This window comes from Malus domestica, chromosome 11, assembly GCF_042453785.1.
Source record: "Malus domestica chromosome 11, GDT2T_hap1".
Lineage (NCBI taxonomy): Eukaryota > Viridiplantae > Streptophyta > Magnoliopsida > Rosales > Rosaceae > Malus > Malus domestica.
In genome coordinates, this window is record NC_091671.1 from 4,055,035 (window position 1) to 4,080,681 (window position 25,647).

At 37.0% G+C, this 25,647-nt stretch overlaps 4 protein-coding genes and 1 pseudogene across 8 annotated transcripts; 3 read left to right on the forward strand and 2 right to left on the reverse strand.

The window, feature by feature from the left end:
* Positions 1-259: 259 nt before the first annotated feature.
* On the forward strand, positions 260-3,113 carry LOC103447248 (CBS domain-containing protein CBSX3, mitochondrial). Of its 2 annotated transcripts, none has more exons than XM_008386424.4 (6): positions 260-390; positions 1,310-1,582; positions 1,684-1,765; positions 2,361-2,434; positions 2,573-2,633; positions 2,753-3,113. In XM_008386424.4, exons 2-6 carry the CDS (start codon positions 1,319-1,321, stop codon positions 2,893-2,895), a joined length of 624 nt encoding a protein of 207 aa, XP_008384646.1. In that variant the 5' UTR covers positions 260-390; positions 1,310-1,318; the 3' UTR covers positions 2,896-3,113. The 2 variants fall into 2 exon arrangements, with proteins under 2 accessions (XP_008384646.1, XP_008384645.1); XM_008386423.4 differs by having other exon boundaries at positions 263-390; positions 1,314-1,582.
* Positions 3,114-4,488: 1,375 nt separating this feature from the next.
* On the forward strand, positions 4,489-8,620 carry LOC103412758 (uncharacterized). 4 transcript variants are annotated; one of them, XM_070808899.1, is made up of 11 exons: positions 4,489-4,573; positions 4,672-4,801; positions 4,931-4,988; positions 5,379-5,522; positions 6,094-6,182; positions 6,296-6,434; positions 7,107-7,181; positions 7,434-7,555; positions 7,637-7,712; positions 7,906-7,965; positions 8,063-8,426. In XM_070808899.1, exons 4-11 carry the CDS (start codon positions 5,409-5,411, stop codon positions 8,198-8,200), a joined length of 813 nt encoding a protein of 270 aa, XP_070665000.1. In that variant the 5' UTR covers positions 4,489-4,573; positions 4,672-4,801; positions 4,931-4,988; positions 5,379-5,408; the 3' UTR covers positions 8,201-8,426. The 4 variants fall into 4 exon arrangements, 3 of the variants coding, with proteins under 3 accessions (XP_070665000.1, XP_028943906.1, XP_070665001.1); XR_011573600.1 differs by lacking the exon at positions 4,489-4,573 and adding an exon at positions 8,428-8,620 and having other exon boundaries at positions 4,669-4,801; positions 8,063-8,251; XM_029088073.2 differs by lacking the exon at positions 4,931-4,988 and having other exon boundaries at positions 4,532-4,573.
* Positions 8,621-11,789: 3,169 nt separating this feature from the next.
* LOC103412761 (calcium uniporter protein 6, mitochondrial-like) lies at positions 11,790-14,328 on the forward strand. The gene is made up of 2 exons (XM_008351294.4): positions 11,790-12,754; positions 13,656-14,328. Exons 1-2 carry the CDS (start codon positions 12,290-12,292, stop codon positions 14,139-14,141), a joined length of 951 nt encoding a protein of 316 aa, XP_008349516.2. The 5' UTR covers positions 11,790-12,289; the 3' UTR covers positions 14,142-14,328.
* Positions 14,329-14,939: 611 nt separating this feature from the next.
* On the reverse strand, positions 14,940-22,536 carry LOC103447569 (uncharacterized; annotated as a pseudogene).
* A 597-nt stretch (positions 22,537-23,133) lies between these two features.
* Positions 23,134-25,457, reverse strand: LOC103422756 (bifunctional bis(5'-adenosyl)-triphosphatase/adenylylsulfatase FHIT). The gene is made up of 4 exons (XM_070808901.1): positions 25,120-25,457; positions 24,093-24,238; positions 23,465-23,563; positions 23,134-23,370 (listed from the first exon to the last, which is right to left on the reverse strand). Exons 1-4 carry the CDS (start codon positions 25,433-25,435, stop codon positions 23,257-23,259), a joined length of 675 nt encoding a protein of 224 aa, XP_070665002.1. The 5' UTR covers positions 25,436-25,457; the 3' UTR covers positions 23,134-23,256.
* Positions 25,458-25,647: the final 190 nt, after the last annotated feature.

The window sequence follows — 25,647 nt, forward strand, 5'->3', positions numbered from 1 at the left end:
AATCATATGAGAAATGGTGCTATATATATATTTATTTATTTATTTTTATTTTTTATTTTTTGGTTGAAAGTGACAAAAATCCCAAAAAATGAAATTAAAAAGTCCAACAAAAAAAAAAAGCAATTCTAAAATGAATACAGTAACCGCTAATTTAGTCGGGAAAAAAGAACAACCGTTAGATGACTTCAGATTAGCGCCTTTTCGGACGCGTGTCAGAGGGAAAGTGAATAGCGTGACCTAACGGTTTACTTTATCCATTACAAACGCCGTTAGAGAACTCAATGCCTGAGCAGCTTCAGGTGGCATAAGAAGTCAAAACCTAGGTCTCCATCTCTATCTGAAAGCCCAAGAAAATTTGCAGCTGCCTCTCTCTTTCCTCTCTCCTCTCCGGTAATTTTCTCTCTCTGGCACCACCTTCTTCTTCTCCTCCATCCTTTTGCATAGCTTATCAAATCTTATCTGTAACTTCGATGGGTGAAATAAATCATTGGTTGATCATTTCTGTATTTTGAAACTTTGTAGTGATAGATCAAATCATTTCAAGTATCTTTCCATTTTTTCTACTTTTTGAAGGAAATTAAATTCTGGGTTTGAAAGTTAGTGAATTTATCAGATCGATCAAGTGTTTCTTTGTTTAGTGTAATCCCACATCGGAGAAGTGTTGGAAGGGTAGTGGGTGTATGTGTGTGTGTGTGTGTGTGTGTGTATGTGTATATGAAATGTTGGGAACTTTCTACTGCAAGCTGATATTTTTCAGTGGAAAGTTGTATCATGGGATTTATTCATTTATTAATTTGGAAATTGAATATTTGACTTGGTCAAGTTTTTCTTTTGAAAAAGAAGTCTTGGACTCTTGATTGCTTTTAAGTGCTTATGGGAGTTTTTAGAAATTTGTTTTGAAAAGTCCAGCTTTATTCTAACCAGATTCATCAAACTCTAGACTTTAGATTGACTGCTACACCCTTGAAACTCTGAAGTGCTTAATAGATTAGTAGATTTGGAAGGTGCTTATTTTGGTATATGTTGCTGGACGCAATAACATTTCTGGGGTGTTTGGCTTCCAAGAAACTACCTTAGTTTATTTTAATTTTCCTTAAACTTTTGGTTCATGAAGTTTTGGTTGTATCATTGCAGTATGAGATCTAAGTGTTTGATGTATAGGGATGCAAAGCTGAGGAAGTAAAACCAATCAATGAAAATCAAACGAACCAAATACTATGCTGACTGATGCTAGTTAAATAGAGTAATTCATTCATCCGTTGAGGCAAACTAACATTATGTTGTATATGAATATAACCTGTCTCTTCAGACAGGTAAAATGCAAGGAGCACTTAAAGCTTTTACGTCACACGGAAGCATTGTGAAAAATGGAGTTTTGAGACACATCCGTCTTGTGAATCCCCTGCTTCAGCCTGTTGCATTTTCACGCTTTGAGTCTGCTACGCCTGCCAGTTCCCGCATCGAAGAGCATGGTTTTGAAAGCACCAGAATTGCAGATGTCTTGAAAGGAAAAGGTAAAGGTGCTGATGGTTCTTGGCTCTGGTGCACAACCGATGACTCTGTTTATGATGCTGTTAAATCGGTAAGCATATTTGAGCTTTATGAAGTTCGTGTTGTTGCAGTGATTTGACAATATTTGGCATGAAGGATTTAAGTCATAACTAATTAATCTTTCCCTTGCAGATGACCCAGCACAATGTTGGAGCCTTGGTTGTTGTGAAACCCGGAGTGCAAAAGTCTCTTGCAGGAATCATAACAGAGAGAGGTAGGCTTATGTAATCTACTGATATATACCGTGCCATGCTTGTTTGATATCGTGATGCGAATGGTCTTTGTACTGGGAGCTGGATTTCCATCTTGTATGACCTTACGGATATTCTAATCTGAAATTTATGCATTTCAATTTCAAATGCTTCAGCAGCGCCCTAGGGACCTGTTTAGGTTCTATAATCGTTTTTCCGAGAATTATTTTTGGAAACAATGATACAGATCACTTTGATATCAAGCCTAACTCTTGAAAGTAGGATCAAATTCATAAGTTAAAAGGTTGAAGAAAAGAACCGGGCACGGGCAGAATGAATAAGCTCATACATGCACTTGTTTCTAAGCTAAAAACAGAATGGTAAATTTGGTGACCACAAATAGTTGGGAAACATTTGGGAAAGTTTGAAGGGATAACCACTGTCTATAATTTTGATTACGTGATATGCTTAGAACTATTACTGCTAAAAAGCAATTTTTATTTTGGTTGGCCTCAATGTGACTAGAATTTTGGCGGTTGAGTGATAGTAACAATGATCGGAAGGTACTTTTGGGTTCTCCATAATTAATTGTATTTCTGTTTGGCGGATAATTTTCAGATTATCTCAGGAAGATCATAGTTCAGGGAAGATCATCCAAGTCAACAAAGGTTGGGGATATCATGACTGAGGAGGTATGACTTGTTAAAAGTTTCATCCTCCTTTTACAGGAAACTCTGTGCTATCTTACTAGGATTTACATCCCTTAACATTGTTGAAGTTTCATGAATGTTTAACATCTGATTGAAAATGCTAAAACGCGGTGACTGCAGAACAAGCTTATCACTGTCACCCCTGACACCAAAGTTTTGCGGGCAATGCAACTTATGACGGGTATTATCTTCTGCTTCTTGTAACAAAAATTTCTAACTTAATGCTCCTTCATTTCGTTATATTTTCCTTCGATGCAAGGAAGCTTTTTTAAATTGGAAATTTGTGTGTACTATGTGTAGATAACCGAATCAGGCACATTCCAGTAATAGACAACGGGGGAATGATTGGAATGGTGTCCATCGGTGACGTGGTTCGTGCTGTGGTGAGTGAGCACCGGGAGGAGCTAGACCGCTTGAATGCTTTTATTCAAGGTGGTTACTAGATAATGATGATGACGAAGACGTGAGACGCTGTTTTAGTTGACATGCCGGAATGACAAGCAGAAATAAGCCCGAGCGCTTGTATGTATTGTGTGTTCGTTTGTGCATCTCCGGTTGTTGTTGTTGTTTGGTTCTGTACTTCCAATCACTGTCTAATTACAAACCTGTGGGACTGTCAAGTACCTAACAATAAGCAGTGTACGTTCTGTTTTTGCTTAAATCCTCTCTCTCTGGTAGATGGTAGTGCGTTTTGTATCACACACGTTCACGTATTCGTGTAAGTATAGTACTAATTTTTATTTCTTTTTCACAAGAAAAAGGACTAACTGGTGGCTTTGCAACATTTCAACCTGTTCTTAGCCATCATTGTGTGATTCATCAGTTGATGGTTTTGTCACGGTAGTCCATTTTAGGGGTCGGGTAGAGTTCGTTGCAGTCCATAGTTGGCAACGCAAACATATTCTCATCTTACTTGAGTAACACAAAGCACCAACTCAATAACGCAAAAAACAATCCGAAACATGCATTTAAAACATGAGCACACCGACAACTTTTTTCCAAGTATTAGAAATTTTGAAGGAAACCTCAAACTAAAGAGCAAAATGAAAGGAATTTGATTTCAGATCTATTTTGTGAGAATCTTAGGGATATCCATATATTAGTCATTATCGTGTATACTGCGGTTAGAAATTATTTGACTTTTTTTTATTTAAAATTAAACGCAAATAATATCTGACAAAAACTGATAATATGATGTACGATGAACGGTTGTGGAGATCCCTAAGATCCCCACAAAGTAGATCTGAAGAAGATCTCTTCCATAATGAAATACGTTGGTCGGCACATTGGCATCGAAACCAGTACTCAAATTTGACGGTACATCTAATATCCCATACAAAATTGAACCATGATGAAAATTGTACTATAGCAGACATATATTATAAGGTACACAAAAAAAGTTGACAACGTGACGAAGGGTATCAAAATTAGCTCAGATATTGATGTAATAAAGAACCCTTAATAACCAACGTTATTCAGCACTATGGTTTGGTGGTATTTCTTATCTTCACTTGGAAGTTAGAAGTCTTAGATTCAAATATCGTGGATGACGAATTCGATATTAAATTAAGCTGCTCATTATGTGGCTTTGCCGAACTCCTCCTCCTCTTAATGTAAAAATTTCGATATACTCAAAAAAAAAAAAAAAAAAAAAAACGAGCAAGCAAAGAACAGTAATCTCACACGATCGTTTGGAAGTGTTTTTAAAATGACTCAAATCATTTTTGGTGGAAATGTTTTTGAAATCAATTCTTAATGAAAATCCAAGTAGATCTTGAAAAAACACTTGAAGTTCTTCCTGCAAAAAAAACACATACATGTGCTTCTTCCAAGCCAATCATTTTAAAGGCTTTCAAACAAGTTTGTAATAAACTAAAATGATTTTATTTTTTTTCTTCAATATAAATGTAATAAACTCAGTGTTTGAATTTTCTTCAATACGGTTAATATTTCTCTAAAAATATTAGAAAAATCAGGAAAACATATAGAAAAGAGAGTGAAGTCTACTTATTTTAGACCCTGAGTAAACCCACATTATGATACAACAGCGTCAAAAACTCAAAAGTCAGAACGCGTCATCTCGCTCGCTCCCTTGGACGTGGACAACGAAAGGGCATAAAAGTTAGCCTACAGATTCCAAACTCTTTATTCTTTTCTTTAGCTTTATTTATTTATATTAATTAATTAATTAATTTTGTTTATTTTTTTTTTGCTCTGAGAATCAAAACCCACCAGGCCACGAAACCGCTCAAAAGTAGAAAACATTGCATAAAATTCCAAATCCAATATCCATTTTCTCATCTCTTCGCTCTTCCCCGCCCGCACTCAAGACTCTTCAGCTAATCTCCGGTACCCTTGAATCCTTCCTCAATGAATATTATATGGTTTTTTACATATATTTTCTGCTTTTACTGTTCTTTTTGTGGTCTTTGTTTGACTGGCTGCTCCTTCCACTTGATTTCTATCTGGAAAAAGCAGAAGGTTTTTCTGCTTCTGAGTTCTAAGGAGCGCTTATTAACTTGGAATTGGAGTTAACGTAAGTTGTTTTCAAAAGGGTTCTGCTCTTTTTGTTTAATCTTTTGAAAGTTGACAGCTTTTTGTCAAATTGGTTTCTTTGCTATCAAGAAACGGGAGTCTGCTTGCATTTTTGTTGTTTTTGTGGTATTTGGTTGACTGCTGGTCTTGACTCTTGATTTCTTTATCTGGAAAATCTGCTTCTGATTTGCTTCTGATTTCAGAAGCGCTTATAAACTTGGAATTGGAGTTAATGTAAGCTGTTTTCAAAAGGGTTATTTTCTTTTTGTTCAATCTTTTGAAATTTGAAAGCTTTTGAGTCAAATTGGTTTCTTTGTTATCAAGAAAAAGGAGTCTGGTTGCATTATTGTGTATGCGGAACAGGGTTTGATCTGGAATATTTTTTGAACAGTGTGAGCGTTTAATCCAACAAGGAAGAAGTATGGTGGGATTTTCTTTTCCCTTTGGTTTAGTATCCATCTCTGGCTATCTTGCCCCTGAGAAAGAATTTCACTTGCTGGCATCTGTCTTCTTTGGCATCATTCTCTGCAATATTGTAAGTTTCAATCTCTAATTTAGTTTCTGTTTGTTGTGGGACTGAAAGTTTTCTTTAAACCACATTGCTTGATAGTTGAGGGAGTTGCTGAAACATGTCATCCGTAGTCAAAAGTAAACTAATATTTGGGGGTTAAATTTTTCTATTACCGCCCTTCAAATCCATTTGCACTAGTAGTTTTCGGAACAAGTTCCTAATTTTGGCTTTTGTTGGAATATAGAAAGCGCTTCAATGAGCTTTTCGGGGATTTTGGATGAGTCTTTTGGGTAGAAAGTCTTAATGTGATTATGTGAGTGCTCTAAGAGAGGATACATTAATAGCGGTTGTTCTCTGTTGGTTGCTCCAAAACTAGGTTCTTTTTGTTAAGTTGTAGTTAATTTGGTCTATTCTGTGTTGTAATCGTTTACTCCTTTTTTTACATGTCAAATTTTCACTTTCATCTGAATTTTGGCATTTTCATATAATGTTTTAATCACTAAAACTGAACTTCTCAAAAGAATTATCTGAACTATGAAAAGTTAAGTTCTTTCTTTTTGGTAGTTTTGAACTTGATGAAATTTTGATTTTGAAGGTTTACAGATTAACGAGGCTTATTAGCCTTCTTAGCGTCGAGGGATATGACAAACTCACCAAAGCAGAAAAAGTTGAATGGAACAACCGGTGAATATCTTCTGCACATCACATACTGAGTTTCTTGATTTTTTTTAAAAATTTTTTTATAAGAGTTTCTTGATTTTCTTCAAGAAGACAAGCATTAATTCTTTTTTCTACAGGGGGTTCTCAACTGTTCATGCTATTGCCGTAGCATTTGCATCTTTTTACCTTTTAGTGCTGTCAGATACTTTTCATGAGGATCATCGTGATGAGCCAATCATTAGTAGAAGATCTACCTTTTCAGATACAACATTGGGGGTAAGCAAAATTTTATGTCTCTTCGCTTATGAATTTTGAATTGATTCGATTGTGGTGCAACATGTCAATTACTCTTCTGATACAGCTGGTTTCATTGACTGTCAAATATGTTGTAGTAGATCAGAACCAATGAGCTGAAGAGTTTCTCTTAAATTTTGCATGTGCGACTCTGTATCTACCCGTACCTTCCTTGTGTGAAGCTTCCTTCACATCATTTTTTAACCCGTATTTATTACTTTGAGCTAAATTAACTTATAATGGTAACCCAAAAAAACTTGTAAATTGTTTCACTAATGCAGAAATTTTTTACATTTCACTCTGCATATGCATGTTTTTGCAAATGCGCAAGTGCATACCTACATGCTGCACATGGGTTAGGCAGCTGAACATCAACATCTTATGTCAATTATATCTGTCGGGTTGTTTGACCCAAGTTAAACCTAAATACAATTAGACCAACGATGAACCTGATAATGGAAGATTGGTTTGAATTTAGTTATCAGTTTGTATCGAAAACTGCAGCTCCTATTCTTCATGTTTCATGTTCATTTCTATGCACGATGACAGTTTCCTCAATCAATAAGTGACTTTCAAATCCCTCTACCGTAATTTACAATTTTCTGGGTGTAGACGCTTATTATTGGAATTAATTTTATTGGGTACTTATTGCAGATCTCCATTGGATATTTTCTGTCAGACTTGGGAATGATCTGTTGGCATTTTCCTGCTTTGGGTGGACTGGAGTATGTGAGTACATAGATGAAGGATATCGCCTGTTCAATATACATCAGTTATTAAAACCTTAAACCATATATTTTGGTTCTAAAATTAACTTGGCGAAGTTTGGTAAAAGAAAGTTGCATTTTAATGGATTAATTGAATCAGTATCATGGTTTGATAATTTCTGGAGTTTGGTTATCGTACCCTTCAAGTTTGCATATGCAAGTCAAAGTCTGTATAAACTGGTACGATGATGTTCATCTGTTTTATTTTCTTTAGGTTTTGCATCATGCACTGTCTATGTACTCAATCATTCTCTCCCTTTTAAGTGGAAAAGGCCAGATTTACATACTAATGGTTCTGTTCTCTGAGAGCACGACTCCTTTCGTAAACATGAGATGGTAAGTTTTCCATTTAGTAATCCCTTAAATCTCCTGTTCTTGGTTGTTGTCATTGGATGATTCATCTGATTGCATACTCAGGTATTTGGATGTTGCTGGTAAGAAGAACTCTAACCTGTACGTCTTCAATGGCGTAGCATTGTTCCTCGGGTGGCTGGTAATGTCTAACTAACTCAATATGTTGGTTCTTGTGTGTGTGTGTGTGTGTACGTGTATATGTACATCGATAACGAGCCTTACATCTTTCAATGGCCGCTGGTGTAGGACTGCTGTTTAACTTTATCTACTTCATTTCCGTCAAGTAACATAATTTGTTATGTCTAACAGTTTACTTCCACCAATTCATTCAGGTTGCAAGGATTCTTTTGTTCGTTTACTTTTTCGTCCACATGTATATCCATTTCGATCAAGTGAGTTCGTTCTTCATATTCATTCATGTTTCTTACTGACAACTTACGATTCTAACCCATGAAAAGTTCGGTACTTATTATCTCGGCATTGTTTCAGGTCAAGACAATCTTCCCTTTAGGATTTTACAGCTTGCTCCTGGTGCCTCCAATGTTGTCTATGATGAATCTCATTTGGTTTTGGAAGATAACCAAAGGTTTGATCAAAACTGTTTCAAAGGCCAAACACAGTGATTGATCCTTCTATCTTGCAAGTCGGGAATTCGACCTACCCAAATGCACATTACTTGTACGTCTTCTTCCCTTGTTTCTTGATTGAATGTGAAAGGCGAATGGAACAATCACTAGATGTGGATAACTTGTTGGTACATAAATTTTTGGTTCTCATCAACTTTTATGTCATATTTTTTGTTACTACTGGAGATTAAACTCGAAAACTCATATACGTCGCCATTTTTCGTGAAGAGTTCGAGTCAATATCTAAGCCCTTTACTTGCAGAACTTCCGATGAGATTGGGGATGAAATGGAGTAGCACTGTCTTTTATGTCTCTTCCAACTTCAACTCGTACGAATGAGTTGTGCCAAAATTGTTATCCGTTGATTATGAAAATGATTTTCACATACCATTCCTTCCAATAAATACCCTTGTTTGTTTTTCAGGCTTTAAATCAAATAAAACAAAGAAACCTCGATGGATAGAAACAGATAGGGCGTGCAGAAATCATTTTCCGTTCGTTTTCCTAGTCAAATGTTAGTTTAATTTAGGATTACGCATGCGTTTTATAGAACTACCCTCTTACTCATTCATAAAGCAAAGTCCACTAGGTTAGGATTGACAAACGGGTTGTGTTTGCCGTGTTTGTATCGTTCGTGTCATATTCGTTATTTTAATGAGTTCATAACAGATGATCCGATAACGACCTGATTCGTTATCGAATTTGTGTCATTTCATGTGGGGTTAACAGGTCATGCATTATCATGTCTAATGTCTAGGTCTGACAAAAGATATCTTATCGATTCTTAACAAATGACTCGATAATGATCCGACTCATTAACGGATGACCAATAACAATCCAACTTGCTAACGGTTTAATTCGAAACCTATTACATTCGTGTTATTTCATATCGAGTTAACATGTCGTGCAAAAAACTGTCAAGCCTACTCTAGGTTCAAAGAGCATTCGGATTCCCATTGCCTAATGTACTTACTACATATAAAACCTACAAAATTCTTACCTTTATAAACAATGTGGTCCGAATAATAGACCTCCACTGCACTCAAATAATTTTTATATATACATATATTTGCATTTTTTAAAATATAAAAATTGTGGAGATAAGATTTTTCATAGTGTACGCAAATGGACTATTCAAAGATAGTCAGCTTGCAAGTGGCTAGTAGCTTTAATCAAGAAATTTATAAAAAGAGCATGAGTTAGGAAATGGGGAAATAATGATGAGAGTGAGATTAACTTTTCTTAATTTATCAAAATACAGTTTTTTCAAATATTAAATTATAGATTATAACGTGAAATTCAGATTTTTGGATCGTGTGTTATAAATGCTCGGAAATTATGAATCAGAAAAATTCAAATATTTTAACTGTATTGGAATATATATTCCCTTAGACCATCTTCGACCCTGGGCTAAAAGCCAAATTACCCCTCAAATTACCCCCCCCCAAACACTCTCCAACCCAAGTTAAAATTTTAGGCTAAATGCCAAATGCTATTTCTGGGCCAAATACCCCCCAGCTTTCCCCCTGGGCTAAATGCGAAATGTTTATCAGAATTTAAATTTTTTTAGATTAAAATGTTCATAAAATTAATTTACAATAATCTACATATTTATTTATTTTAAAAAAAATTGATTTAAGAAAAAAATTAGCCTAAGTTCATTTTTTAATAATTCCGGGCTAAAATTTTAGGGCAGAAGGGTTGGAGCAGAAAAGATGTTTCTGGGCTAAAAGCTAAATTTTCCGGGCTAAAAAAATTGGTTTTTAGCCTAAGGGTTGGAGATGGTCTTAGCTTTTGTTTTTTTGGTCTGAAAGAGTCCCCGTTCAGACCATCTCCAACCCTGGGCTAAAAGCCAAATTACCCCCCAAGCACTCTCCAACTCATGTTAAAATTTTAGGCTAAATGCCAAATGCTATTTCTGGGCCAAATACCCCCCAGCTTTCCCTCCGGGCTAAATGCGAAATGTTTATCGGAATTTAAATTTTTTTAGATTAAAATGTTCATAAAATTAATTTACAATAATCTACATATTTATTTATTTTTTTTTAAATTGATTTAAGAAAAAAAAATTAGCCTAAGTTCATTCTTTAATAATTCCGGCTAAAATTTTAGGGCAAAAGGGTTGGAGCAGAAAAGATGTTTATGGGCTAAAAGCTAAATTTTCCAGACTAAAAATTTTGGCTTTTAGCCCAAGGGTTGGAGATGATCTTAGGCTTTAGCTGTAGGAAATTTTTGAAGAGGTATTTGTCGATTTGTTTTCGGAACTTATATAGAGCTATCAATTTTCTCTCTGTTACTTTAATTTTAGCTAGTTACCCTCTTGAACTTTTATAAGTAGTCAATTTTCGACCCCCTACCCTTAATTATAGCCAATTACGTTCTGAATTTTATAAATAGCCAATTTCTCTCATGGCGTTAGATTTTAAAAAATTTTATCCAATTTTCCATCTATGTAATTTTCTATCTTTTTGCCCTCATACGGTTGTCATGTATTGTCCCTTTGATCAAGATTGATGAAAAATTGGTTTAAATTTTTTAAAATCTAGCACTTGAGAGAAAATTGGCTATTTATAAAAGTTCAGTGGGGAATCGACTAAAACTAAAGTTAAAAGAAAATTGACTAATTATAAAAGTTTAAGGGGTAATTGGCTAAAATCAAAATTCAAGAAAAATTAACAATTCCATACAAATTCTTCAGACAAATCAACAAATATGCCGATTTTGAAAACATGGTACGAAAATTTTGAAAACTAGCCTTTTTACAACATTTTTTAACCCATATTTTAGAATTAAGGCCACCTGCGGTAATACAGTATTACTTTTCTCTCTTTCTTTTGGTTAGGAAAAAAGAATATTGGGATAAAGACCTTTTCAAATTTGGAAAAACAAGTTAGCAATAAAAATAAACCATCGAAAACGAAGAACCATGATCCTCTCCTGAGCAATTCCTTAGGGATCCCGTAATCTTCTCAATTCATCGTATATTGTGCGGTCAGAAATCATTTAAAATTTAAATTTTGAAATTCAAATATAAATAGTACCTAACGAAAACTGACCGCATGATATAAAATGAACGGACAAGATTGCGGGATCCCTAGGATTCCTAGGGAATTGCTCAAGACAGGATCCTGGTTCGAAAACGAAAAGGATAGTTTCCTACAAACGCTGCATCAGAGAAGCAAGCAATAAAAGCATGAAAATGACTTGTATGTCTTTTCATCCGTGAGGTCTCTAGCTGTGCCAATAAAAATAAAAATATACGTAAAATTTTATTTGCATGTTTTTATTTTATCAGCATGACGTTACTGTAACGAAATACATGTAACGTACAAGTTGTTCTTCTAAAATTAAATCCCCACCCACCTCCAAAAACCCAAAATCCAGAAGAATGGACGAAACCTCTTGGCAATGAGATAAGGCTCCCAACTTTTCCTTCAATTAACTCCCAAATTTCCCAAATCGATTTGGTTGAGTCAAAAGTCAAACTTTTTCAGTGTGACTTGTGCGTGTGAGGAGAGTGGTGGCCGTGTGAGGGAGATGGTGGTGACCACGAGGTTATTAGTCGGAATAGGAACGTTGAATCCTAGAGAGAGAGAGATAGAAAGAGACAAGAGGAGAGAGAGAGAGACCCGTTGCTATATTTATGTCCACACGAACCAAAGGAGAAAGAAAACAATTGAACCAACGTAGAAAGAGACCAATTTTTGAGTTTTTTTCTGTCTCCTATTTTTGTGTTGGGAGAAACATATGAACCAACGTAGTTGGCGGGCCGTTTTTGCTTCCTTGCCTTGTAAAACTGCAGTGTTTTTACCGCCTCCTGTTATTTATTCAACTTTCTTTCTTTCTCTTCTGAGATCCTCCCATGGCTTAAAGATTGCTCCTTTCTTTCCCCTTTCGATTCCAAATCGCTCATTTCCCAAAACCCAATTCTCCAAATCTCTAAAGGATTCGTGGGTAGGCGTAAATTTGCAAGTTTTCAATAGGAAATTGGGTTCTTATACTATATATATAGAGAGAGAGTGAAGAGACGGGGGGAGCTGTAAGTCACAGACAGTTGAGGTGAGTGGGAAAGTTTGAAGGTTTGGGCAGAATGTGGAGATGGTGTAAGAGCAGTGGTGTGTTGGTGAGACAAATGGGGTTGGGGAAGCCCAACGGCCCCAACCCATGTTTTGGATTCAAGGGTTTTGCTAAACAAGAATGCGGGTTGTTGAATTTTCCTGCAACTTCGTCTTTGGCCCTGATTCCGAAGAGGAGAATGTCGTCTTCTGGTGATTTCAGCGGCGGAGTGGGAGGAGCAGCAGAGCTGAGCATAGGAGGAGAGACGATATCGTTTGCGGAGGCCAAGAGGCTGATGAGGCTGGTGAATGTGGAGGCTTTAAAGGCCCAGCTTGGGACAGAGGAGAAAGAGGCAATACCGTATTCTCATCTTCTGGAGGCGTGCCAGAGCATTGGGGTTGCCAGATCGCCGGAAGAGGCTGCTGCTTTTGCTCGGGTTCTCGACGAGGCCGGCGTCATCCTTTTGTTCCGGGACAAGGTCCTCCTGCATCCTAATAGGGTATGAAACCTCCTCCCCTTAACTCCTTATTGTTCCTTTGAACTTATATCAGAATGTAATTTCGCTTTCGTGTTTTGAATATTCTAAACTACTCTACTTTACACAGATGGCCAATGGGGTTTGTTTTTGGGAAATGTTTATCTCCTTTTCCTTTTTGTGGCCCTATCTGGATGGCCCCTCTCTCCATTTGTTATTGCTATTCCCTTGACTTCACGGAATTATTAAGTACATAGTTGGGGATCACATATTTTCCGGGCTTCCAAATTGAAGGGATAGGAAATTAAGTTGAAATTATTTTCAGAGATAGAAACTTTGGCAAGTTTCAGTGGTTACTTACCATCTGTGGTAATTACTTACCATCTATTAGGTAACTACATGGAGGTTTCTTTGTGTATTTCCTTGTTCTTCAGAATTTGGTTAGATCCCATAAACCTGTCTTTTTGGCTCCTTGCTGAGTTTTTACGTATTTACCTTTTACATGGCGATGAAGGTTTGTAGTTCTTCCAAAACTACTGATCCAAACAGGGCATAGGATTTCGATAGTTCTTTTGGGGCTGAATCTAGTTGCTTTTAGCTTCTGTTGTCTTTCCTTCGTGATTGCGAATGGGATTGTTTGAGTTTTTATGTTAATACTTGGTAGTTGTATGCATTGTGTAGACATCTCATCTTTCAAGTCTAAAGCAGAGATTCGAAATTGACCAAATATAGGATCTGTCCTATTTGGATTTTGGAACATTACTGGTATTGCCAGTTCTTATTACTGTTATGATATGTGCTTCCTGCATTGGATATGAATTAAGAATCTGAGCTGGTTACGAGAGCTTTCTCGAACACAATTTATCTGTTTAGAGGCCTTACATTACATTGACTCATACCGCTGCATCTCATTCGTAACTTCCAGGTTGTGGAGCTAGTTCGAAAAGCAGTACCCCTTGCTTTGACTCCGGAAGATGACCCCTTGTGGGCGGAGTTAAAAAAGCTGCAAGAGAAGAAGGAAGAAATCGATGTGTTGGCACATAAGCAGGTCCGGCGCATTCTCTGGGCTGGTCTGGGGGTGCTCCTGACACAGCTCGGGCTCTTTTTCAGGCTAACATATTGGGACTTCTCATGGGACGTAGTGGAACCACTCGCCTACTTCACAACAACAGCTTGCATTGGCATAGGCTATGCCTACTTCTTGATCACGTCAAGAGATCCAACTTACCAAGATCTGATGAAGAGGCTCTTTCTCAGGAGGCAGAGGAAACTGATCGAGCGTCATAATTTTGATGTCGAAAAGTTCAAGGAGATCCAGAGAAAATGCGGCATACCTCTACACGCCAGTGCCTCGATTAAGAATCGTGTAGGCCTGGAAATAGAGCTCGACGACGCTTTACATAGAGATTAACACCTTCAATTTTATACTTTTGGCCGGGGTGGGGAAAATGCAGGAGGTTAACTCAGACTCTTCTGTTTTGTTACAATCTGGCCCCTCCTGGTTTTATGTAGGTAGGGGGCCAAGAAATTTTTGATTTTAACATGTTGCTTCTGACCTACCTTTCAAAATATTTGTCACAAATACCTAATTTCATGCAGAGCTTCTGCTTTTAACCTAGGGAAAATGCTATGGACACCGCCTTATGTACCATGTCTCTAATAGAGGTCGGATCACTTGTATCGGATGAGTTTTGAAGGTGTGGTTACATAACGTCGAAAAATCAGAACCCTAGGCGGAAGGCATTTCAGTTCGAAAGTAGAATCAGAATCGCTCATCATAGGCAACTGAAACCAATCTATTCAAACGTTACCTTACTGTCTCTTGATTGTTCGGGTTAGTTGTTAATCTGTCCTAAAATTTTAGGGCTTCACAAATGCCGTACGAACAGTTTAACATACGAAGTCTCTTCAGCAACTTGACAACCCGTCCTTTTACAATTAGATAACCATATAGATATTGTTCTTTTTACATATTAGAAAGTCAACTTCAAGGGAGCTAAGTATATCAATCACAGATTGTTCTTCAGATCCGCTGAAGTGCTCCAAAATCTGATAGAGAGAGGCCTGCAAACATCCGAGTTTTTTGAATTTGTTAGTTTTAGCTTGCAGGGTCGAAAGGTGAGGATGATAAAGCTTTCCATTTCACTTTCCATTTCACTACACTACTTACCCCGTCTTGGTTCTTAAGCCAATCGTTGGGAGTAAGTAAATCCTCTAAATGTTCTTTGGGTTGCTTTCCTCTTTGTCTCCTGGTCAAGGGAAGAGAAGCGGTTTCTTCATTTTTATCTTCAAGAGGTTCTTCCATGGGGGTTGCACGAGCAGAACACGGTGACGATTGTGTTTCCTTATTCGGAAGTTGACCAGCTTCCAGAGACACTCCAAGCTTTTGCATTGCTAGGCAAATATTGATGTGTGCATAACTTATCTGGCATTTTAAAATATGTTCAATCAGATAAACGATAATTGCACGTAAACGGCCCGTCTATACGAGTATTAAGCACATATAAATGCGGATATACACACTTAATTAGACAGACGCATTAATAGCATAATTAAACATGAACTGCCAAAACAAGGCAAACGTTTTGAAGCTCACGTCTTCTGGCAATTCGTCTTTGATAGGCTTTAGCCTTTCCATAGAGCCAACCTTTGAAATGGCACACTGAATATCCAAGAGAACTTTATGTGTTAGTCTGACCTCGTTGCAGAGCCTGATCCAATCAATTTCACATCCTTCTTGAGCTGCTTGTACCAGATAACCAAGAACAGTCTGCTCTTTAATAGGAGCTGATCTACTAGGGAAGTTCTGTGATTAAAAAAGATCGATGCAATGTAAGAATTGAAGCATAAGAAAAAGATAATGGTCCATAGTAAATACTGAATATCTGAAAACATACGGCAACTTTCTGCATCGACATCCCCTCTAAATGCCACAATTTCCAAGCTTCAAACCTTGCTGGCATTAACTTTTTTGGTAGGTTGGGTACTGGATAGACTTTTCTCGTAATAGCAGTAGTTTGTACGGTTGCCTCTCCATCCAGTGGAAGATTTAGTCTTCGTGATAGATTCCGGATGATCTGAAGAAAATTGTTGCCATGTGTCACTACAAGGTGCTACAACATAAATAAAGATGTCATTATAAAATTTAACTTGTACGGAAAACATTCTCCTATTGTTGTGAATTATAGCGTGTGGTAAGGTACTGTCATGTTCAATCCTGCAACGAATTTCTGACCAGTTACTTGTGCCTATGTCCGGCAAATATTCTGGATAGCACTGGAAGCCATCACTAAGTAAAAAGTGTGCTTGAAAATCGTGAACCACGTATTGATCAGTACATATTCAAGCTCCTTTGCCAACCGAAGGACATGATTACTACAAACAGATTATATTCAGTCGGAAAAACTCAAAAGATGTATCAGCGTCAGAACCTGTTTCACATCAATGCAATGTATAAAATCCTTGTCGTTCAGAACTAAAGAGTTTGAGAAGAAAATTTTTAGCTACTAGCAAACTACGAGGGTTTAGCTGGTTTGCCAATTGTAGTTAAGATCCTAGTTATCACACAGGAGAAAGGAGACATATATACATACATATATATACATATATATATACATACATACATACATATATATATATTATATACAGAAAGCTAGCTTTGCCATTGCTCTCTGCAAGACATACCTGGCTGACACCATCAATGTTTGCTAGCCTTGCTTTGGTAGATGGTCTTGCTAAAGCGATTATTTTGATTGTTTGATCACCACAAATAACATATCTGAAAAGAGTAAAATTTGGATGAAAATCAACGTTTCTGGGGAAAAAATTAAAAGAAAATTTCTCTTTAGATATTATTGGATAAAGTATTTGGCATCGGTGTCTTGACTGTATAATTAAAAAGAGATCCTACGGAGGCTTCTTGCGAGCTTCCTTCTCTCTTCTAAAAGCATGCAGTAGAGTTGTTTCTCCGCCTGAGAGAAAATGAAAATGCATAAAAAAGGTAATACTATAACGGAGAGATGAAAAATAAAGACGCAAAAGAAAAACAGTGAACCAACTTTCATCAATAACCCAAGATACACTGCTGCAAACTTTATGTAGATTTCTCAACTCAAACGATGTCTAAGTGGTTTAGTCATTTAAGTTTCGCAGGCAACTTATTAAGGAATGCTGAAGGGAATGAAAAACTAATAAATAAAACCTTGAAAACCAGCTTTTTCTGAATCACTCGGTTATACTGTAAATATTGATAACATATGGATAAAACATTGAGTAACTGAGGTGAACAAACACAATAATGCTTAAATTGCCAACCTCTGAGAATCCTTCACATTCCAGAGTATCCGAACTCTTAATTTCTCCAACTTCGCCTGATGCCTGCTTATTGTCCTCATCATCGACCATTTCACTGGTCACTGGCAAGAATAGGGGTGGTTGATGATCCGGTCCAGCAGAACTAAGAAATTGGTACGCTTTTGGACTAAGACTGATGCACAAAAAAAAAAAAAAAAAAAAAAAACACTCAAATTCAATCATTTCCATTTCGAGTTTTGAAATTGAAATTCAAGAAAAAGAAAAAGTATCTATAAGTAACGACAGAGAAGGTCATTTCGGGTGGCATTTAGTATCATTAAAAAATAAATGGACCTCGAAGAGATTTATTATAAAGTTTTACCTTCTGCAAAAATAGAATAAATGAAAATAGTATACCTCACAGTTCTGTATGTGTCATTTACTGTCTCCATCAAATAACCTGTATTAAAAAGAGCATTTTAACTCATAAACTGACCAATTAAGCGTTCATATGCATCCGGTACTAAAATGCCAAAAATAATACTCGGAGCAAGGAGATCAGCTGATAGAATATTAAAAATTAGTAAAAATCTTCTTGTGCATTAATTACTACAACTTAAAAGAAAGTATCCCTTATATACCAGAAGAGATTAATTGGTAACCAAGTGCTTTCCACCAATTTGATGAATAGTCCTTCCCAAGACCATGCAGTGGAAGCTTGTCATATTGGGCATCGATAAATTTTTTAGCCTGTATGCCACAAGGAAAGATCACCATGAGTAACACAATGACATAAAAGTTGAAAAAAACAACAGCAACTGAAAAATGACATTTTAAAGAACTTAGGGCGAGGCACTTTCAAAGTTTAACAGAAGCTAACCGTAAAAAACATTCCTATCAAATATTTTTTGAGTTACAACTTTCAGTTTCTATCACTCACGTGTTTATTTCATTAAGTTAATTTGAATTTTATTCCTACAATTTTAGCAAGACATATATTTCTTTGAAGACTGCAAACAAAGACATCTCTTCAGCTAAAATACAAGGCTAAAAATAAAGATTTTCCCCTTGAAGGCTTGAACAATGCCAAATGAATACAGGGAAAAACAACTTTTGTCCATAAAGTTCAACTCGTTGGATCCCCGGATCATTGAATTCCAAACATTCACATTTTAGATTCTCGCAGTATTACTTATGCAACATCAATGATAAACATGGTATATTGAGTTTCAAAAATGCATTACAACTTACTCGAGAGCCACGAAGAATGTCTACAGGAATATTGAGATCCCATTTACCCCTACATGATTGAATACAGGCCATTAGAAGAAATGCTTCTCTAGACATGTCCCGCTCCCTCTTTGTGGAAATTCAGTTATCACAATTACCTACAAGCACATTTAAGCCACGGCATAATTATTGGTTCAGTTTAAGTTGTAAGATTATCTGCCATGGAATATTGATGCAGGTGATGCTAAAGCTGTAAAACAATTATATTTCAATCTAATATTATAATCTAAAAACATTTTACGAAACAACTTCAACTATCATAAAAACTTTCAAACTATACAATCGAATCTAAGCAGTCCCTTGGATGTTAACATGTAATTATATCATCTCTGTCAAGTTCACCACCAGCACGTTCTACTATTTTATTGAAACGACAAGGGCCCAAATTTAAATCCTAGCATCAAAAGCTAGCAATGAGCAAATTAGGCAGATGATTGACCTATAGCACACGGATGCAGTTTAAAACTTCAACACTAAAATTTAGGGAGACTGAACTCAGGAATTCCAATGAAGAAAGCAGATCCATACCGCATTTATCAGCTGGAAACTTTTCCCCAAAGTGACCAAGCAAGAACTTCCTTCTGCAAGTTGTCAATAAGCAATACTGTTTTGCTGCCATCAATGACTCTACAACAGCTTTACGTTGACTTTCCTGGTGATTAGAAGCCCACAAAAACTCATGAGGCAGAAAAATAGAAACAAATAAGAAGTTACAGAACAGCATCCATAAATATTTAGCCACATCCTACAACAGAAACAAAATAAGCACTTACAGAATGTAGCTCTCTAATGTAAAACTTAGCTTTTGCAAAGTCACTTCTAGTGTAATAAAGCCAGCAGACAGATGCAATACCATCTCTACCGCATCGTCCACTTTCCTGGTAATAACGCTCCAAACTCTTTGGGCAACCATAATGTATCACTTGCCTTATGTTTGGCTTATCGATACCCATTCCAAAAGCAATTGTAGCAACCATGACATTTAGTTCATCTCTTATAAACAATCTGATAAAAAGAGTAATAAGCATCATGTCAAATCAGATCAATGTAACGTTAAGAAATGGACGGGTGCTGTACTAAAAAATTACACTGATAGCACAAGGAGCAACTATAAGTGCTACTTTAAGTTTAAATACACATGGAATAGGGTGAGAATCTATGGGACTCCGCACGAGCACTATTGTCCATTTGACCATGATATATTCCTGCCTTAATACCTGCCTCCTCAAGTGACCCAAATACCTAGTGAAGGTAATGAAAAACATTAAAAGAATGTAAGCCAAGTTCTGCAAAAAAGTACATTCATGAATAAAACAAGATATCATACACATGATATAATGTGAACGATAAGTTACACAGATACCATACATGCATAAAAAAAATACATATGTTAAGAATAACAGAATGCATTTGAAGAGCTTACCTGCTCAACATCTTTAATTGCCGTGCAGTAAATGATAGTTGAACCATCTGAGCGCACAAATTTTGAAACTTCTTGGACGAGCTCCTGAATAAATGACTGACCATGTTTGAATGACTTGACAACATAGAACAGATTTGTCCGGTCAAATGAGCCTATGGCAACATATGGGTTTTGCATCTTCAAGGAATTAACAATGTCCATTCGAACCCTGGAATATGAATATTAGTATAGATAAATATTGAACAGAAAAATGAAAATAAAAAACCACCTATTCGAAAGTGAAATATAGTCATATATGTTAAGTTACAAAAGATCGTAAGAGCATGGGTCAAGTAATGAATAGTTTTGTGCCACTGTTTTCTAGGCTCTAGCAAATGTCAAAACTAATAGATGACAATAGCTCACTTCCTAGTTGCTATAGTTGTTCTTAAGTTATGAAGTTCCGAGGGTGAGCAGAATTAGAGAAACAAGTAGTCCAACGAACAAAGAGATTTCTGTTGCAATATAAAGACTGAAAGCAGATAGTACAAGCTCCCTACAGAAAGAGAATGTTGTAAATTTTATTAGTTGAATTCTGATGATGTTAAGCAAAAGGAAGCAATACCCTAATAGAAAAGCAACAGCTGATAAGAACATCAAAATCCCAGAGAGATATAGAGAGATAGAGACATACTTTTCCGTAGCAGTTGCAGTTAAGGCAATAAATGGAACACCAACAAGAATGGCACGTAACTTGTCTAACTTCTTGTATACCACCCTGTAGAGTCCACAGTGAGAAATGCTCAGATGATGATGATTGGTGATTACAAGTAACATTAAGATAATTATAGGCAAAAAGCAAAGTGAGAAATATACATACAAGGAACAAAATCAACACATGAAGCTCTATGAGACGACTGAAAATACCCTTTTGAAACAAGAAACTACCCTAGTGCCACCACCCAAAGACTAGCCCTAGTGCTCGGTGGGCGCTTCTTTCTTCTCAAAATAAAAAAAATAAAAAAAAAACCTAGCCAACTTTATTTTAAAACTGAAGTAAGTAGGATCAGTAACAAGAAACATAAACTTGAGAAACTATGTGGAACTCGATCCTGTTCTAGCAAGAAAAGTTGGAGAGAATGATGCCAAAACAAATTTCACAGGCCAAAGTCCCAACAATTCATAAACTAAGATTATGAAAATCAAGCCATTAGGATTTATTTTAGGAAGAACCACGAAATAGCAGTGACCTGAAATCATAGCCCCACTGCGATATGCAATGTGCTTCATCAACAGCAAACAAACAGAGTCCAACACTTAGCAAATTGGACCAGAAACTGCAAGAAAACGTAAGAGTCAGGATACCGATTTCTGCAAGAAAAATAAATAAACTAGAATATAATATTGACATCGTAATATCCACTAAAATACTCCCATAGACCAAAAAAATCTTGATACTGGACAGGCTATAAAGTTCTCATCAAAATCATCATACACATCCATGACAGTAGTAGTCCAAGTTTGCTAGTCCAAACTCCCAGTTCATATTTGTAATTGTAATATAGCACACAAGTACGAGTGCACAATAGAACGGAAAACTTGAAACTGACAAATGGCAAATAAAAGTAGTAATGTACCTAGCAGGAACCGAACATGCCTTTTCCGGGGTCATGTACAAGATATCAAACTGACCACTTTCAGCTCTGCTCTGGACAGTGGAATCAGTTTGACTACTTCCCATAAACTCGGCTCTGATTCCTCGTTGCTTCAAAGACATTACCTTTAAATAAAACATCAAAAAATTCAAAACATTTCCGACAACATGCAATTACTGATTACTAATCTTCGACACAAACTGAACCAAATAACATGATTATAAACCATTAAAAAAAAAAGGTCGTACCAGTGCACAAGGCTCCCGCTTTACGCAGGGTTTTCTTTTTTGTTGAATAATGGTTTATTATTCAACAAAAAAGAAAACCCCAACAAAAAGAAAAAATCTTTGGTTCACCTGATCTTGCATTAGGGATATAAGAGGGCTCACAACGACACCGGTCTTTCGGATAACCAACGGAGGCACCTGATAGCTGTCAACAGAAACAACACAGTAAATCAAACACTTGTAAAACCCTACTCAAACAACAGAGAAAGGAAAGGAAGAAGCTTTTACCACAACGACTTGCCGCTTCCGGTGGCCATCACAATCAACGAGTCGTTTCCCTCTATGATTTTCTCAACCATTTCCTTCTGGTACGGCCGAAACGAAGAAAACCCAAAATATTCCTACACCCAAAAAAAAAAAAAATATTAGACTGAAAACCGAAGAAAAGAAACCAAGAAGCAGAAGAAGATAAGGTTCTTCACCTTCAGAATGGACTGCATTTTCTGTGGAGACGATCAGTTGGCAAGGATTTTTTGGAGGAAAGAAACAACCCAGTAAATCAAGCACTTGTAAAACCCTAGTCAAACAACAGAGAAAGGAAAGGAAGAAGCTTTTCCCACAACGACTTGCCGCTTCCGGTGGCCATCACAATCAACGAGTCGTTTCCCTTATGATTTTCTCAATCACTTCCTTCTGGTACAGGCCGAAACGACGAAACCCCAAAATATTTCTACACCCAAAAAAGTTTAGACTGAAGAAAACAAGAAGCAGAAGACGAGAAGATCCTTCACCTCGAGTATGGACTGCATTTCTGTGGAGACGATCAGTTGGCAAGGATTTTTTGGAGGAAAGAAAAGCACTTTTGAGTTCTGAGCTGCTTTTTTGTTTTAGAGTTTTGTGAGGTTTTAGACGTACTTTTACATAAGCAGATGACATATAGCGTCAGAAATTAATTAAGGCAACCGGTAGAAATGCACAACTTTTCCCGCCATTTCTTTGAGGAAGAAAACTTCGGCGCCCCAAAGGCCCAAAGAAACTAACCATTGCAGCCCGAGGCGCATGCACGCAATATTCTACTTTAAACTAATGTAACGTGCGAAAAGAGATATCTGAACTCGAATTGATGGAGGGGTGCATCTGTTCTTGACAATGTGGCTACGCACGAGTCTGTGAGTTCCTTATATTTGGTTGTTAAAACCGTTGTCACAAAACTTGTCTTTTGGACCGATAAGTGACATGCCATTGGAGAAACAGAACCGAACCTATCTATCCACATGTCATTCTAATTGTTAAATTCCTTTGCCGTTACAACGTAAATTGATTTTTTTTTCCTCCATAAATTAAGCATACTGTATAATGGTCTTTTGTTCGACGCTTCAGTCGTGAATGTGACTGCTTTCGAGATTTAGAAAAATTATGGTTGAATCTGTTCGGAATGATTGATGTTTTGTCCTTATCATTAAAACTCAAAGTTTTCAAGCCCTTTTCATTAGTTTTCCTATAAATGGGGATCCGACTGACGTTATCACAACAAGCTCCGACCCTAATAAACCAGCTACAATCATAGTAAAGCATCCGAATACACTGGAAACATCCCGTGAGAAAAAATTTACATATTGTGCTGTGCATATCGAACATCTGCAATGCAGATTCTACCTTCTAAAACAACTGTTTGTACTCTTCAGCTTCTTGTGTCATTTCCTCGAGGCTTCTGTCCTTCCTTTCCTGGTCTAAATCTAGCTTTCGCTTTAATTCCTTCTCCTTTTCTTCTAGCTATAGCATTGAACACAGAAAAAGTAAATACTCGAGCTAAAACATGCGAATTAGTAAGTGTTAATAAAACCTGAAATAGACGTTCCAATCTTACTGCATCATAAATCTCATCGTTCTTCTCAAAGTCACCAACTTTCCGTGGGAGGATATGGATATGAACATGGGGTACGCTCTGTCCGGCTTGGGGTCCATCCTACGAACAATGAGGACAAAGTTGGCTTGGGGGGACATAAAACCATTACTATGTGCAGCAACAAAAATTTCAGATCCTAAGATATGAACTTAAGAATGGACTGTCTCCCATCAAACATCATAACGCAAAACTGTTGCCATGGAATACCACACAAAAAGTAGGTAACCCGCTCAACCTCAAATAACAAGTTCAAAGCATAATTGGTAGGTGATATGGAGGTGAAAAGAAACCTAACAGCTTGGAGGAAGTTTTAAAGTACGACCAAAATAAGAATATACATGAAGAAATAAATATCTAGAATATACATACACTCTTAGATTAGAACAGTAACAAGTAAAAATGATCTAAGTTGTATGCTTTATGTGGCGATAAACAGGAACGGCTTATGAATATATGGCATTACACTTGGTTAAAAGGTTAAAAGTAATATCAGTAACAGATCTCAAGGGCAAAATAACAGACTGAAAACCAGGCCAAACACAAATATTGTTCACTAACAAAAAAGAAGTTAAAGGTCTGAAATTCTTACTTGAATAGCAAGTGTGAGAGATGATGCTTTGTGGTAACTCTCCAGCCGACTACCAACCTTTTGCGCTGTGATCCAAAGGTCACTGGTCTCATCAGCAGTGAGATCACCAAAGCGCTTCACTTCACGCCTTGGGCAGACAAGTACATGTACATGATGTTAAGTCAAGCATGATTGAATTGGGCATACTATAGTGCCACAATAAAATGGGTATAGTTTGCACACATAACAACATGGAAAAGAGGATCAATCTGGATAGCCGGGGGTTAAATACACATGATGCTTGGCCATTGTATTTCAACATATGCAGACGAGAAAGGCAGTTAGGACATATTGGTCAATGATAAACTATATACAGACCCGTGGTCCAAAAGAAACCAGTCAATATCTAATAATAAAAAGGGATGCACTTTGTAGCATGCTCTTAAGACTCAAGCATTCCAACCAGCTGAATCTACCATCTGCTGCTTACATTTTGGTGCCACAGAAAACCGTTTCGGACCAAAAATCAAGCCGGATAAAAGACTCTTCCTTTTCGGATCCAGAACGAAAAACCAGCACCCTTTCCTTTGACATCCGTACTCACTACTCACCAGTATGATCCAATCAATCAGTAACAAAACTCATAACAAAACTAACATGCTGCCTTAATTCTCCAATCAAGAAAAAGGGCACTAAAACAAGGAAATTTCCTGCAGATGGCTCTTTACCATAGTTGCAAAAGGCAACCATGCCTATGCACCTGGTACTGATTCAATCTCTACCGATTCTCTTCCCCCTAACAACTAATTATTAAAACCACTAACGCTATCACAACTAAAGAAAAAAACAGGAAATTTCCGGACTTCTTTTTCTTTCTTATAGAACAAAGCAACAACGCATTTATTGCCCGATCCCAAAACAAAATTTACTTTTAAAGCAAATGAAAGGATATGACCTGCAAAGAAAAAGGAGAATTGGGTCATCAAATTTGCAACTTTTACATTCAATTTTCATGCTTGATTATTCAGCGTTAAGAGTGAGAGAAAAGTACCAGGAACAAGAGGGCGCAGGTTAACCATGGCGAAGGATAGATTGGTGGAGTAGAACACTCCCCTCCCGTCGATCTTGTACGGCCCGAACTTGAAGCTCTCCGAAGACATCTGCGAAGCCATCTGTTTGGGTTTTATAAACAAAGTATAATGAAAGGAGCCGGAGACGGAGGTAAAGGAAGAAGAAAGGGTCGGAATTGGTGGTTTCTTGGCGGAGGTGGAGAAGGAGGAAGGAGGAAGGAAGGCGGCTCTGGCGACGAAGGACGATCGTGTAATGAAAGATCTAACAGTGGAAGCCACCGTCGACAACGGCATTTTACGCTTTTGACTTACTTGAGCTGATGCTTTCCGCCCGTGTTTAATTTTTTATTATAAATGGGCTTGAATTACAGAACTCAGGCCCAATGGGCTTGAACCAACTGGGAATTCACTTCGGTCACTTTCGGAATTAGATCCTCTCCACATCCCCTCACTAAGGATCCCGGGGATCATTTAATAACAATCGTTCATCAAAAATCATGTGACCG

Coding starts and splice junctions, on each gene's coding strand:
- LOC103447248 (XM_008386424.4), top strand. CDS start 1,319: ATGCAAGGAGCACTTAAAGCTTTTACGTCACACGGAAGCATTGTGAAA. Junction 1,583..1,683: donor TTTATGATGCTGTTAAATCG/GTAAGCATATTT, acceptor TTTCCCTTGCAG/ATGACCCAGCACAATGTTGG. Junction 2,435..2,572: donor GGGATATCATGACTGAGGAG/GTATGACTTGTT, acceptor CGGTGACTGCAG/AACAAGCTTATCACTGTCAC.
- LOC103412758 (XM_070808899.1), top strand. CDS start 5,409: ATGGTGGGATTTTCTTTTCCCTTTGGTTTAGTATCCATCTCTGGCTAT. Junction 5,523..6,093: donor GCATCATTCTCTGCAATATT/GTAAGTTTCAAT, acceptor TTGATTTTGAAG/GTTTACAGATTAACGAGGCT. Junction 7,556..7,636: donor CCTTTCGTAAACATGAGATG/GTAAGTTTTCCA, acceptor TTGCATACTCAG/GTATTTGGATGTTGCTGGTA.
- LOC103422756 (XM_070808901.1), bottom strand. CDS start 25,435: ATGCCGTTGTCGACGGTGGCTTCCACTGTTAGATCTTTCATTACACGA. Junction 24,239..25,119: donor GCGCCCTCTTGTTCCTGGTA/CTTTTCTCTCAC, acceptor AACATCATGTAC/ATGTACTTGTCTGCCCAAGG. Junction 23,371..23,464: donor ACGATGAGATTTATGATGCA/GTAAGATTGGAA, acceptor TCAATGCTATAG/CTAGAAGAAAAGGAGAAGGA.
- LOC103412761 (XM_008351294.4), top strand. CDS start 12,290: ATGTGGAGATGGTGTAAGAGCAGTGGTGTGTTGGTGAGACAAATGGGG. Junction 12,755..13,655: donor TCCTCCTGCATCCTAATAGG/GTATGAAACCTC, acceptor CGTAACTTCCAG/GTTGTGGAGCTAGTTCGAAA.